Below are 14490 nucleotides of genomic sequence, written 5' to 3' on the forward strand. Positions count from 1 at the left end.
GAATGAGTTTTGGAGAGAGGGAGAAAATAAATACTTTTTTCGCCTCTCTAGAAATGAGATTGAAGCATGAACCACTCCAATTATTATTAAAAAACACTAAATTTTTTTCTGTTTGCTGACAGAAACGTTCATACTAGCATTTTTCCTGGTTTGCCGCACAGCACTTGAGCAACGCAACCGGTTGGATGGATCTAATCTGCAAATGGCAAGAGCGTATAATTGGCCTGTTATCCGAGGGCGCGCAAAAATAAAGGCCGGGATCAAAACCCACCCACTCGACTCTTGTCAGGGCAAAAATCAGCATATAAACCTTGTTATTTCTAGCCGGGTGGCGTAATGAGCAAATGTGTACTTTGACATTATGCTCTGGCTCACGTCTATGAATTATGCACACAGTACTAACATGGTCGGGCTCAAGGCTTGCTTGTACTACAGGTAATTTAATCTTGTGTTGAACAAACGGAGCTGCTCTGGTTCAAATAAAGAATAAGGAGCGTGTTTGCCATCGGCGATGACATGCCCAAAGTTTTCGCCAACAGGTCACCGACCCTTCGCAAAACACCCTCAGGACTTAAAATTATGAGATGTGTGCATTATCGAGCCGACGGCTTTGGGAGTCTCTTACAAGCTGACTTGTTAAAGGGCACTTTCTTGCAATTTGATCGAGAGAATGAACGAGTGCGAGTCAGCACTTACCGGGGTTTGCAATTAGTGCGAGCTGCTCTCGGAAGCTGCAGGGCCTTGCGGCTTGTCAGACGGAACTCATTTGTGGAGCTCAAAATAGACTTGCTGCATGCGAAAGTGCTCGCGGTACGTGGAGATTGGATCTCCAGTCAAAGGTTGGGAATTGCGATTGATCATGTAATTCATTTTGGTCCGATGTTCAATACAAAAATCCGAGAATTTTCAAACTCGATTCTGAAACAATATTTACGGAAATCTGAGCTCATCGAGCTTATCATTATTATAAATTCCTGTTTTTAAATAATTTTAATTCAATTTAATCGGATTGATGTGTTGTGAAATTTCTCATCATGTGTTGATGTGTTCGTTTCTAAAAATCCTCTTGCTTCTCATCATTCTTCCTCTTTTCTTTACTTCCGAGTGAATCAAAGTCATATAATATATAATATACGTGTCGTGAAGCCGAGAGAGAGAGAGAGAGCGTCAAATAAAATTTGCAGCCGTGTGTGGGCATGTACGCGAGCGAGGCGGCGTTTTTAACTTTTCGGCGCAAAAGCGAAAAATTCCCGCACGTATAGAGTGGTGTGGTGCTCCATGGCGGAGCAAGTGACTGAGCATCTCACATAAATCTTGTCGGCTGACAAAAATACATAGGTCTGCTCTTTCCTCTCTCTGGCAGAAAATCTCTTTAAACCTGAGCTTTAAAATCAATACCAATCCACACGCCAGCCAAATCCAATGCAGCTGTACTTCGTTTTTCTTGCCCTTCCTCAACCTAGATGAATAATTCTTTTTTCCAGCACAATCCTTGGGGAACGACATTAAAACAAGAGTTGCTTTCATCATGTTTTCTTCAACTCAAATATTCACGAGGGATGAGAGCGAGTAACAAAACACGCTTTGTTAATTCTTCAAAAAATATAATATGAAAAGCTCTTTTTTTATCTCGGCAAGCTCAAAAGAAAGAGGGGAAGGGAGAAAGAAAGGGAGTTCCAGCGATTTGAAGAATAAACTTCTGATAGATGGCTGTGCACGCAAATAAATTTATTCCGCAAGAAGTTTCGCGGTCGGCAGCGGTGGTTTGCACAAATTGAATAACATTTCTTGCTTTCTTTCACCAACAACAGGGTAAATGTTGTGCTCGGATGCGCATTTTAAATCGCGCGCTCTTCACAATGCATGAGTTTTTCCAGTGCTTGAGCATGCATTCCCTTCTTTTTCTCATTTCAACCGAAATTTCTTTCATCGCGCTTCTTCTTTTTGTGTGACTTTTATCACACCCCGCGAGGAGTTGCTCATCGTGTCTTGTGTGCGCGCGCGAAAAAATGGTGATGAGCTCTTTTGCGCCATTATAATATGCGCGCCAGACGTTTTGGATGGAAAATGGAAAACGAGAGAAAGACAGAATGGGGCATATTAAACGCTATCTGAGCTCATTTTAGAGTCAGTTCTTTGGGATTCAAAAAGTTTCATATCCGGTTGAGAGATCCATTAAAATAATTTCGCAATTCAAAACTAAATTTTTAAAAAGAGGGTTCACAAGAAGAAATAGTGATAAATATAAATTTCTTTTGCAAAGAAAACAAATATTTGTAGATAAATTAATGAAGTGATTTTTACTCTGTCTCGCGCTGCCTCGAAGAAAATGAAAATTAGCTAATTTAACAGCAATTCAGCAATATGGATAGATTTCAGATTTTCTTATTTTAATAGCTGTCAATAAAATCTTTTATATTAAAATTCCTTAATTCTATATTTCATTTTTCCTCCTATACCAATGAAATTGGAATTAAATAAATACATATGCACTCAAATTTTATTACAATATAAAAAGTTGTAGTGTTTTTTTCTTCAAATTTCTTTCGCCCTAAGACTACCATCTTAATACCAGCGCATCAGCACGGCTTAATTTCGCATGAAAAAAGGATCAAGCTGCGAGCGAAAACTTTCAATTTGCGACACTGTTGGGCCCAAATCGGGCGAGGTGAGGAAAAGTTTGCGCGGCGCCATTATGTTTGGCTTAAGTTGCCTCGAGAAAGTTGTATAATTGCTTTTACATTCGCTCGAGAGCCCGACTGCTAAACCTGACGGACCCTCAAGATTGAATTGTGTAATTCGGAGAGCGTTTCCTTCGCAGAACGACATTTCCATTTAAGCGAGTCGTCGGCGACGGAACGCTATATATTTTCTTATTAAACGAGAACCGAATCGCGAACCGCACATAAAACCGAGAGGGAGAAATTGAAAAAGTTTTTTACGGGGAAAACAGAGGAAAGAGAGAGAGAGAGAGAGAGAGCAGTCGCAAAATCAAGCTTATTAACTCACGAAAGCTCATTTGCTATTCATTAGAGTGAAAGGCGGAAGGAGAAACAAACCTCGAGCTTGTTTCTGCTTTTATTTTAATTCCACGTCCGCCTGAATAATTGACTCTCTCGCAGTGAAATTGTAGCTAAACATAAAAGTGCCTCGTATCATCCCACAAACAAGCTCGGCGGGCCGTAAAAAGTGAGAACCGCACACAAGTTGTTGCTCGTCCCCGCCGTAATCCATTAGACTTGCCCGGGCCGATATTTATACCGCTCTGGCCAACTTTTAAACAAGATTTATGCGCCCGGCACAAAGAGATTTTTAATCGAACTTGCTATGTGCTTGAATTTGTAGCGGTTAGCCTTCCCGTCTAACCGCCCTGTTCGGCGGGTTGCAGTTCGTGTCAGCGAAAGGCGCATAGCTCCTCCTCTGGTCGCCCTTTAATTTCAGCCCACATAAATGAACAGGGCAGTGAGAAGTAGCAGCTCATTTCGCCGGTCTTACATCAACTGCGGCAACGTCCGAAAGCTGCTTTTCCTTTTGATCTCAAAGTCAGATTTAGGCTTTTGATAGAGTAAAAGCCGTAAAAGGACATTTTGGCTTTAAAAGAATCATAAACTTTTGCAAAATATTAAGTTTCTTTGAATCAATTTAAATGATGGTATAAGTTACTATAAAAAATATTTGTACTAAAATTTTGTCTATACATTGAATTTATTAACTAATTCTCAATCATTTATGGATGTTAAAATTCTTGAATCAAATTTGAAAAAAAAGTAAGAAAAACCATTTATTTAAAAATTGAAAATCATTTACCGATCAAAATATTCCCCCTGAATTTCCGAACTATACCAAGGATTTTGAGCAAAATGTTTGAGCTGCAGTGCTTTCTTTGGGAGATTAGCCGCGATCGCCAGCGCCACCAACATGAAAAAACGAATCTTGTTGCGCTTGGGAGAAGTCCATTTTTTATTGCGAGAACCTATTCAAGACTTTCAGGAGGGAAATTTTTAAGCAAAAAATTAAACATTTTGAATGATTTTTCTTATGAATAGTATTTCGCTCGTTTTATGTAAGTCATTTTTATAACTGACCCATTGTGAGGCACGGAAACCTTGAAAACACGAAAAATATTTTCCACAAATTTTTAAACACCAGCTTTCCTTTTTTCACCCAAGCAAGAACTTGAGAATCTTTCCTTTCTTTCACAAGAAAAGATTTATTTTTTTCCACTGAAAATCATGTTCTTGGAAATCTTTTCAAAAATTCTCTTGCACTGTCAAAGGAAAAAAATTACTTCGCTCTTCCTCAAAACACTTTTACTTTTCGCGGATGATGAAGTACAGCTCTCAGGCCTGACGCATCAGACACTTGATCAAAAACCAATCAATGGACGAAAATTCTTCCGCTGCATTTCTGCTGTCACTCGCTTTTTGATTCCCCCATCTAGACGGAGTGCAAACATTTGAGCCAGCACAGCAATTTGTCATCAATACCCTACCGTGTTTCTTTTTTCCTTCTTTCTGTGCTGCCGGCTTTTTGTTTCTCGGTGCAACGTCGCGAATCAATAGGAAACGAGGTCGGTCTCCGAGAGCTAGAATAAAAAAAAAAAAACGGGCACCACCGTCGCCGTCTTTTCTTCCTCCTGGATTTTCAATCAGCCAAATGCTAATGTTTGCGATCAGCCCTCGAACAAACGCCGCGTAATTGCAGGGGCGGCGCTAAACAGGATTTTTCCTCTCTTGGCTCTTTCTTTTCGCTCAACCCAGCAAGGATTGTTGGCAGCGTGAGGTAGTGAACTCTGGGCGCGTGAATGGGGTTTTACCTGGAGTTGGAAAACGAAGAAAAAGGGGTAATAACCATCAGGGAAATAAGCCCTTATATATAATATAAACTGCGCCTTTTTGCCGCCGACTCCTTTTGCTAAGTCACTGGGGTGGAGAGAAATGCAGAGAGTCGTCGATTGCCACTATTACTTACTTAGCCTGCAGGGTGGTTTTATTTTATGATGATTGCAGGTTCGTGAAAATGGCGCGCGGCAGCTGCTCCGGCGGTATAAAGGAGTGGCAGAGTTTTTTTTAGGAGGAAAAATTGAAACAAGTTTGCTGTTCTCACGTGAGACTGCAATTAATTTTACATTTTCTAGCGCAAAGCTGTGTTTTACGCGAAAGCTAAAGCGCAATAAAAAGTAGGAAGGAAGACTTTGCCTGCCTGCGGCTAAAAATTTCCTGAGAAAAAATTAAGCATTAAATCTCACATAAGCTTAAATAGAACCAGCTTTTCAGTAAAGTTTAATGAAGCTCACAAGAAATTAAATATTTTTAATTAGGGAATCAAAAATTGATCTCACTGGAACTAAAGCAAATTATTTTAAAAATGAATTAATTTAAATGACATTCTTACCTTTTTGAGAAATTTTTTCTAAATTAATGATAAATGGTAAAAAATATAATTTTATTCAGATTTCCCCTTTTGCCATCAATGAGGGTTTTCAACATAGGTAAGAAAATTTTTTGAATCTGGACAAGCAAGGAATTATTTTGTCATTATAAAAAGCTCCAAATAGATGGGATAACTTCAAAAGCAGGAAATTAAAATAAAATATTGTTTTCAACAGATAAATTTCCAATAGCAACTTCCAATTTGATTCTCAAAGATTTCTGAAATTAAATTTTATGAACCAGAAAAAACCAACCCGCAAACTCCTTGTAAGATTTTTGTTTTTGATTGGCTTCTTTTTTAATCTCACTCTTCGTTTTCAAACCACCTAATCTAATTTTATTATTATATTCCTCCAACAATGCACCGTTCTCTGTCCAAATGTTTGTTTTAGGCAAATTTTCTCACAAAAGTTTTGTTTTTTGAAAAGAAATTCTATCTGGCAAACGGAGCAGAAGTCGTTGTCGCGACTATTCAACCTCAGCAGTCCTTTGTTGCTCTCAACAAAAATTCCCAATTCCCTCGGCTCGACCACATTATTGTTTAGCGCGCCATTCTCGCCAAACGATAGAACGCTGCACCAGCATAATCTTGCACACACTCGCAGCCGCTTATAAGTTTCAATGGCCAGCTGCTTAGCGTCGGTGTAATTTTCTTTTACAACAGCGCACCAGCTATTGAGAAAAGTGACGCTGATTTTACTGTTCGGAAAGGAGGAAAAAAATCAAGCATGTTGTGCCCGGAAAAAGAGAGGTGGATGAAGGTAGCCATCACCTTGACCAAAATGAATTTAATTGTACATATTGTTTTTTATTGTTTTTGTATCTCCGACGTTGTTTATTTTATTGAAAAAAGGTTTGTTCAGATTTGTTTGAAAGAAAAGGAATGTTTGGAAAAAACGGCACCACCACTAGAAAAAAGATGAACCATGAGTAATAAATTTGGAATCTTAAAATCTTGAATCCTTTCTCTAAGCTCTCCTGTTTTTATTAATTTTAATTAAGTGTAATTCATGTACATATAATGACTTATTTGTTTTCCTCTCTAATATGATTTAAATTGATAATTTTTAAATGTATGTATGATGTATTTTTGCCTGGTGATGTATCAATACCATTTTGGAACAAAAAATTTCATTAACCTTGCTGATGACGTTTTTCATCAACATTAACAGAACACGAAACATTTATAATAAATTGAATGCAATTTGACTGAAAAAAAAATACATATTTTCTTGGGGAAGTATTTTTGAGCAAATGATGGATTCCATTGAAATAAAGCTGCATGTGATTGCAAAAGCACATATCGCCTCTCCACCATGAATACACGTACATTATATTCTCAGTTGCGCGGAGAGAGAAAGAAAGAAAGGCGGAATATATATTTTTATTCACCCCTTTTTTGTTGTTTTCCGCTGGCGCGGTTTATTTCCCTTCGCCCAAAGCTGCAGAATCAAAATTCGAATGGAATATTTTAAAGCAACATCTGGCTGCGTTAGAAGAAATATGTGTCAAGCCCGCGCCTTCTCGCGCCGGCGATATTGTGTAAATATTGTAATTTATGGCCGAGGCGATATTCCTCCGTTCTGGCACGCGGACAAATCCACGGCGAAACAAGTGTTTTATTGTCTCGCTCGCATGGCGAAAACACAACCATGATTGCGTAATTTAGTCGCGCAAATGGCGTGTTAATTTATTATATCGCATCATCTCCTCGCTCGCCAGAAAGAAGAAATTTTGCAATTCTTTTCGCAGCTCAAGATTTATATGGCTTTGAGATTTTTTTATACTTTTCTCTTTTCTCTCGTCGCGATAATAAAAGTAGAATTATGTCCCTTCTTTCTTTCTTTCTCTTGGAATAAACCAGTTCCGCATTTTGGCAAGAGAAACAATTGCGCGCGAGTTTTCTTTCTCTCTTCGTTTGTAGGCGGACAATAAAGATCGACGGTGAAGCTTCTCCTCCCGTTATGACTTTTGACCTGAGAGTTTCGGTTGACAGACACGAGTCGTAAAAAAGTTGGCAAGGGATGTTTGGACGAGCACGTGCGGTTCCACCGTAGCTCATCACAGGCACAAAAAGCCAAGCAATCGTTTCTGTCGATAGACGGGGCCGGGGCTATTGTGGCACCTGATCCACTTTCAGCAATCGTAAAATTCGTGACGGAAACAAAAACGTGCGTGATGCAAATTTACTATGAATTTATTTGTGAATTATTAACCAGGGAACAATGATTTTTGACACGTAAAGTGTAAGAAGGATTCAAATAATCGTTTTGGAAGAAATTTAATTTTTTAAAATCTAGTTTTCATTAAATTTTTCAACAGCAAATTTATGAAGTCATCTCCTCAATGTCACTGCGATGAGCCCCATTTGCAAATAAGATAAATATAAAATTTATAATACAGTTCAATTATAAACAGTAGTTGATTGTAAAAAAGAGCAAAAATAGTTAAATATCCAATTATTTAAGTGCTGCTAATGTTTAAACCATATTATTTGATTTTTAAGTGGAAATAATAATCTAGATAACCCATTTATTCACGAATTGTCAACAAGCAGCTCGATTATTAATTTTGTTCTTTCAAAATTTCATTTAAAATAAATTAATAGCTCACAGGAATGTACAAATTCCATGTCTATAATATCACTTTTAATTAACTAATTAAACCATTTTCTAATAATTTCACATTGGCAACAACCATAAAAAGCTGACTTTATGACAATAGAATTTCGTCCGCAGCTCAATGTATAACCTTTAATCTTGGTTCGGAGGAGAGAAATTAATTGAACGCGTGGGTCTGGCCCATCTCGTAATTATTCCCGTCACACGCCCAAAATCCCCTGCCTGCTCGTGTAGGGGGTGGACGCAGCACTTTGGGGGGATGAAACAAACACTGACCTTAGGGTGCTCTCTGACGGGGACGAGGACTTTGACGATGACCCTGATGGGCTTTTCTCGGTAGATGTCGACGTACTTGCAGTCCCTGATGGGCAGCGGCGGTTGCGGGCCCGGACTGCCCTGTCGTGCGCTCGCCTTCGCCTGCTCTGTAATCAAATACAAACGCACTGAATCAATATTTGGCCAACCTCACCTCGCCAAAACACATCTGAGGCCTAGTGCAAACACACCACTCGGCCAATTTTAATGCCCGCCTGCACTTTCGATTAGCTCTGGCAGGACAAATAATAATAACCACCCCAGCAATGTTTATCATTGTGAGTCCGGATGAGTAATTCTGCACCACCGGCCTTTTACTTTGTTTTGCTGCGTTTGATGTAAAAATCGCGCTTTCCCCCCGAGCACACACACACACACACACTCGCAGTGGACTCGCTGGGGAGGAGTTGATTAATTTTTTGTGCACGTCCGCGGGGAATTCGCGCCGTCGAGATATACCCGAATGCAAATTCTGACGTAATGGATTGCGCTCCGGAGCGGCGCCTCTAATTCAATTTCCAGTGTGAACGAATCAATTTGCTTACGAGCTTTTTCGATGCGAGAGAATTTGGAAAAATGCTTGGAAAAGAGTTAATAATGTAAAAAATGAATAAAAATTGAAATGCATTTTTTGTGTGTGGTTGAATAATACGAATAATACTTATATTGGTAACATTGTAAATATAAAGTAATAATTAATTATACTATTTACTAGAAAATAAAAGACGAACAATGCAATACAGGAGCTTTCTAAATGAATAAGACTTACATATTAGATTACGTTGATTGCAGGGAATAAATTTAATAAATTATACTTTAAATATAACACTAATTATAAATAATAAAAATTGAATTAAAGAAAGAATAGCGATTATATAATAATGCTTGTTTTAAAAAGAAATAATTTTAATTTATAAAATATGAGTTCAATTTCAAGTTATTTGTTTAATTTTCACAGCATGCAAAAACATGTTTTAAATACCTTGGAACATATTTTAAAAATTATTTAAATATAAAAATTATCTTCTATGCAGACGACGTAGCAATCATTGCAGATAATTTTCAGGATCAGCAACTGGCTCTGCTTGACATTATTGAATGCCTAAGACATTAAATTTCAATTGTCCATGTGTGACAATTTTCGCCAACTGTGTGGAAATTCAAACGCGAATATTAATTAGCCACTTAGTAAGCTTAATTTGAGGCAATTTGTTCGCTTTTCAAGTGAGGCTCTTTCACCCACTTTTGCGGCTTCCATTAATAACGGAAATTTGGGCGCTTGAAACACGACGCAAAATTACCTCATCGCGTGTAAAAAAAAATGTCAAACGGGCGGGCGGCGCGGCTGGGGCCACTCCAAAAATAGCATTCCGCCGCTGACGTTTGTCCGAGTACAAAAGTACACGGGCTGGTTTAGGTACTAACAAAGTAGTGCTTAATGTACGGCTCCTTTTACGACTCATATCATAAAACAATGGGACATTAACCTCACCAAAATTAATCACTAAAAACAAACCAACTAATTTTCCAACCCACATTTATATCCAAGAAGCGGGCCATAAATCCTCCCCCGCGCAATTTCTCACTTTGGTAGCGAAACGAAAAACGAACACTCGGGGCGTCCACTGGCGTGAAAAATTGTTCGAATTCACACGCGGTCAGGGGCGCGAGATAATTTATGCGGTTGAGCGGACAGGTGACGTCTGTTTTTCCAGCGGGCCGCGAAATTGTATCGCCTAGAGCTCGCTCCGTGCGTTTTTGGCGAGTGCTCCTTTCTGCATTTTGCACTGTCATCGTGTGCGGTGCCGCAGAGAGAGTGACAGGCATTGATCGATGTCGCGACGCGTGTCCTCTCGCCGCGCGCGCTGGCGGACTATAGGTGACAAATAATTTCGCCGTGCTCATTAGGCCATTGTGTGTGGCACTCATGCCCCCGGGGGTAGATTCTTTCAGCCGGATCAAAAACGCTCACATGCAGCGACCGTGTCTGTTCATTCTCTCAGAGGGCGACGACACTGACCGCAAATATGCAGGCCGCGTGTTGAAACCGATCAGTGTATTACCCGATAAATATCCGCAGCAGGCTAATTAATTCTGCGGCCCCTTTTGAGGTTGCGTTTTTCAAACAGGGGTCGATTTCCTTTATTGAAAAAAGTCCTTTGATTAATTTTTGTTGCATTAGTCAGCGATTAATTTTTCATTTTTCTGTATACTTTTTTATTAATTTAATTTTATTTTATTAAACATTTATAATCGATGATTGAATGGTTTTTACGAGAAATAAATAAAATTGGTTCGCACAAAAGTAATGTAAGTATGTTGTAAGCATTTATATAATATATTATTATGTTCAATAAAAAGGTACAGTCTGGTAAGGTCTGCTATTTAATTTTTTTAAGTAATAAATTTTTGAGGATAACTAGAATTCATTTGTGTAAAAAAAATGAATTTTTAAAAATGAGATAATAATTTTTTTTTTAAATAACCCATAAATTCATCAAAAAAATGAAAAAAAAAAATACGTTAGCATGATTGTATAATTTCATTCTTTCACATTTTCTATTGGAATGATATGGTTCGCAAATATCTTTTTTCAGAATAAATTTTAGAGTAAAACATACATTCTTTGTGAAATTTAACAATTTTATAAATGAATATAAATAAGTTCAATATGGAGAGAAAAGTGGCCGCTCCAGGCTGGATTTCGAATTTCATCTCCGCTGTATAATCAAAATCAAAGAATGCGAACGCCCCACTTCCTGTGAGAAAATTACACCTTACCTGAGTCGTAAAAGGAAAACAGTACAAGCTAGACTATGTCTAAGCTAACCGAGACAAGCTTAAAATAAATAGCAACAGGGTGCTGACGATATGAACAGTCTAATAATGGCAAAAATATTAATAACCCAATAATTCAGGACTGTTTATTTTGTATGTTCTGTCTTTGTATTTTTTGATTAAATTTCTCTCTCTTGTATTACCAATGTAATTTAAAATATTGAATTTATGGAATTATGGATGATGTATTTGGGCAGAGAATGCCCGGTGATACATTAATAAAAATGGTTTGAAACTAAACTCCATTTCTCATCAGCCTAACCAATATAGAAGGTTTATATTGAAATAAATTTAAAATGATATAATGCCATAAAATTTGCATACTTATTTAAATTAAAAGTGAATTTATCGTGGAACAGTTTCATCGCACCTTACCCAAATTTAATAGACGCATTCTACCTTGCTTGTTAGTCCTGCTTGGGTGTAATTGAGTGTGTAATTTTCTCACAGGAAGTGGGGCGTTCACATTCTTTGATTTTGATTATAAAGCGGAGCTCGAATGCGAGAGCGGCCACTTTCTCTCCATGCGAAATTTCACGTGGGAATAAAACAAGAGACGCAAAGTGGGCAGAGCCGGCCGCAAGTTAAAACAGAAAGCTCAACAAAATCCTCGCTGCTTTTGCATGATGTGGTACAAAATATATACATAGAGAGTATTATATAGTGTGCGGCCTGATGAATAATCAATGGCATAATGAAACACCCGGACGAACGCTGCTCGCTCGGTTTCCACAGGCAAAATTCGCTCTTGATTGAGTTGCGAAAGGGTTGGTTACTTCTGATCCACTTGGTTTGCTTTCAGAACGCCGCGGTTGAGAGCACGCCAAGAAGGGGCTAAAGTGCAAAGAACCGATCACCGCTCGAACACGGTTCGGTTTTGTAAAGTGTCATTTATGTGCCGAGAGAGAGACACACACACGGCCAGCCAGCGTGTGTGACTTTTATAGAGAAAAACGGTCTCTTTTTTATGTGAGTGCATGGTTGGTGTGTGTACCTGTGTCGACTTTGGTCGTTTCAAAATCCGCAAGTGCGGTTGCGGACCGAGCGAGTGGAAAACGAGTTTAATAGAGGCCGAGGAATAAAAGAGAAGCGCCTCGAAATGATTGATGGTGGGCAAAAGAGCAGAAAGCGCGGTTATAAAAATGTAAATCTTCGAATGGGCCATAAAACGACAGATGCATTATTCACCCCATGGCCCCAAATGAAAGAAAGTAAATATATTCCTATTTCAGCATGTTTATTTTTATTAAGCACTAAAAACATAAAGTTTGGTTTAAATATAAAAAGGAAACAAGAGAGTGTTTGGGTAAAAGAAAACGATTAAATTGATACAATGAAGTTTACATGATTTAAAGACATTTTTATTAATTTCATTTTATGCCAGCGGATTTTGAGTAAAAAATAAACAAAATATGAAAAAAAATTGTTCTTTTTAAATTTATTATTTTTATTGTAATAACAGTGATTTGCTCTGTGATAGATCAATAAAAATTATTGGGGGATATTCACGTGCTAAGTTAGTACCTGCGATTATTCCCATGAGCTAACTTAGCATGATAATATCCCCCATTTTTTTGCAACTATATATCATGAATCATGAATCATGAGGTATGAAATCAACACCAAACGCTCATTTCATTTTGATAAAAATAAAACATATTAGTCTCAATCACAAATTTTGTACTTTTTATTTTCCTTCATTTTTCATCTCAATTCTAATTTTTTTTTGGTCTACCTGTTAAAAAAGTTTCAAAAAAGAATGTTGGCCCATAGTAATTTCTTCTATTAGTTGTCTTTCCCCTTCTTTCCAAACGATTGCTTTCTTTTTTACTTTCTTGCTGCTGAAAAACACTTTTTTTGGCAGCAAGGTGAGAAAATTATTTTCCAATTGCATTACTCAGCAAAAAGGTCCGTTTCCGCTCGGCTCTCTCTTTCCGGCGAGGTAATTTGAAGCAGCTTAGCGCGAGAAAAAGCGAAAAGAGGATAGGCGTTGGGGCTTAAAAAACACACCAACTCCTGAGCAGTGGGAAAATAGAAGAGGAATGGTTTTTGTGAGACCGAGATGACAGGCCCGGCTTAATTCTGCGGTCGAAATACTTACATGCAGGCGCCCCAAAGTTTTCCCGTTCCACCCCTCGCCGGCCAAAGTTTTTTAATTTTGAGTCGCGCCGTCAAAATACACGGGGCACAGGCCGAGTGAGCGAGTTCATTTGAAAATTTAGAGTGCTCATTACCAAAAAATATATTACGCTGCAGAGGCACTACGGCGCGTGCTTTTGATGTGCTAAACTCAAAATTCGTGTAACGAACTCGCCGCCTGCCATCTGCATAATTCAAAATTTCATAAATTTCTACAAATTCCTGCCTGCAACTAAGGAGATTAAAAACGTTTGCCTCAAGATTACTTTTTAAGTATTTTTAGAGAAGATAAATTGTTTTTTTTTCTTTCAAGCATATTACCAATTTTTGAAAAAAAAAAACCCACGGAAAACAAACGAAAACATATCAAACTCTCTTCAAACCTTAAAAAGTAAATTATGTAATTATTTATGGATAATTATATTGGACATGCATTTTTAACCAGAGTGAATTAGCAAACGGAAAATGATATTATTATGCTCTCACATCAGCAAACAATAATGATCAGCGCACAATGAAATTAATAATGACAAAGAGAGGGAGGAATTAAATCTGTGCTCATTTTTTCAAACTTCCGAAGCGGAAAAGTCAACGAGTGGCATCAGCAAGCGTGGAGCGACCGACTCTCTCTGTCACTCGCTTCAATTTCGCGGCGTACAAGCGGAAAAGTTCATTTGCACGGAGACTGATGAGCTTTTTAATTATATTTTTACCTTTTGTAAAAGGCGCACGGCGATAGTTTGCGAGTTTTGTTGGCAATTGCCTTTGCTCACCTGCAAGCAACGAGCAAACTCTCCGCCTCCTCTATCCATGACTCTCAAAGTTTACGGCCAAAGTTTCATCCTTTTTTAAATTAAGTTCCAAGTCAAACAATGCGGCCCAAGGCGGATGCGAATCCCGTGTGCAAAATGTAATTCGCCGCATTTTGTTTGCTTTCAAGAGAATCTTTCTTAACTCTGCGGCGAGGGAAATATATTTAAATACTTAACAGAGGATTGAATTAACTTTTATGTAAAAAATCCAGAAATTTATTTAATTTTTTTCCCATAAAAAACCTAAAAACAAAACCGTTTTTATTGTAAACTAACTGGAAAAATATACAAAGATCAGAGTGAAAATTTGTTTAAAAAAACACCATTACCAGC

At 38.0% G+C, this 14490-nt stretch overlaps 1 protein-coding gene across 1 annotated transcript in view; it reads right to left on the minus strand.

Annotated features, from left to right (window-relative positions):
* LOC132193999 (KH domain-containing, RNA-binding, signal transduction-associated protein 2-like) overlaps nucleotides 1-14490 on the minus strand; it is a 125408-nt gene that overhangs the window by 30686 nt on the left and 80232 nt on the right. The window contains exon 3 of the mRNA XM_059615059.1: nucleotides 8330-8475. Coding sequence (XP_059471042.1) covers nucleotides 8330-8475 — 146 coding nt within the window. The remainder of the gene's footprint in view (nucleotides 1-8329; nucleotides 8476-14490) is intronic.

The sequence above is a fragment of the Neocloeon triangulifer genome, unplaced genomic scaffold (genome assembly GCF_031216515.1).
Source record: "Neocloeon triangulifer isolate White Clay Creek 2 clone unplaced genomic scaffold, ASM3121651v1 ptg000001l, whole genome shotgun sequence".
Classification (NCBI taxonomy): Eukaryota; Metazoa; Arthropoda; class Insecta; order Ephemeroptera; family Baetidae; genus Neocloeon; species Neocloeon triangulifer.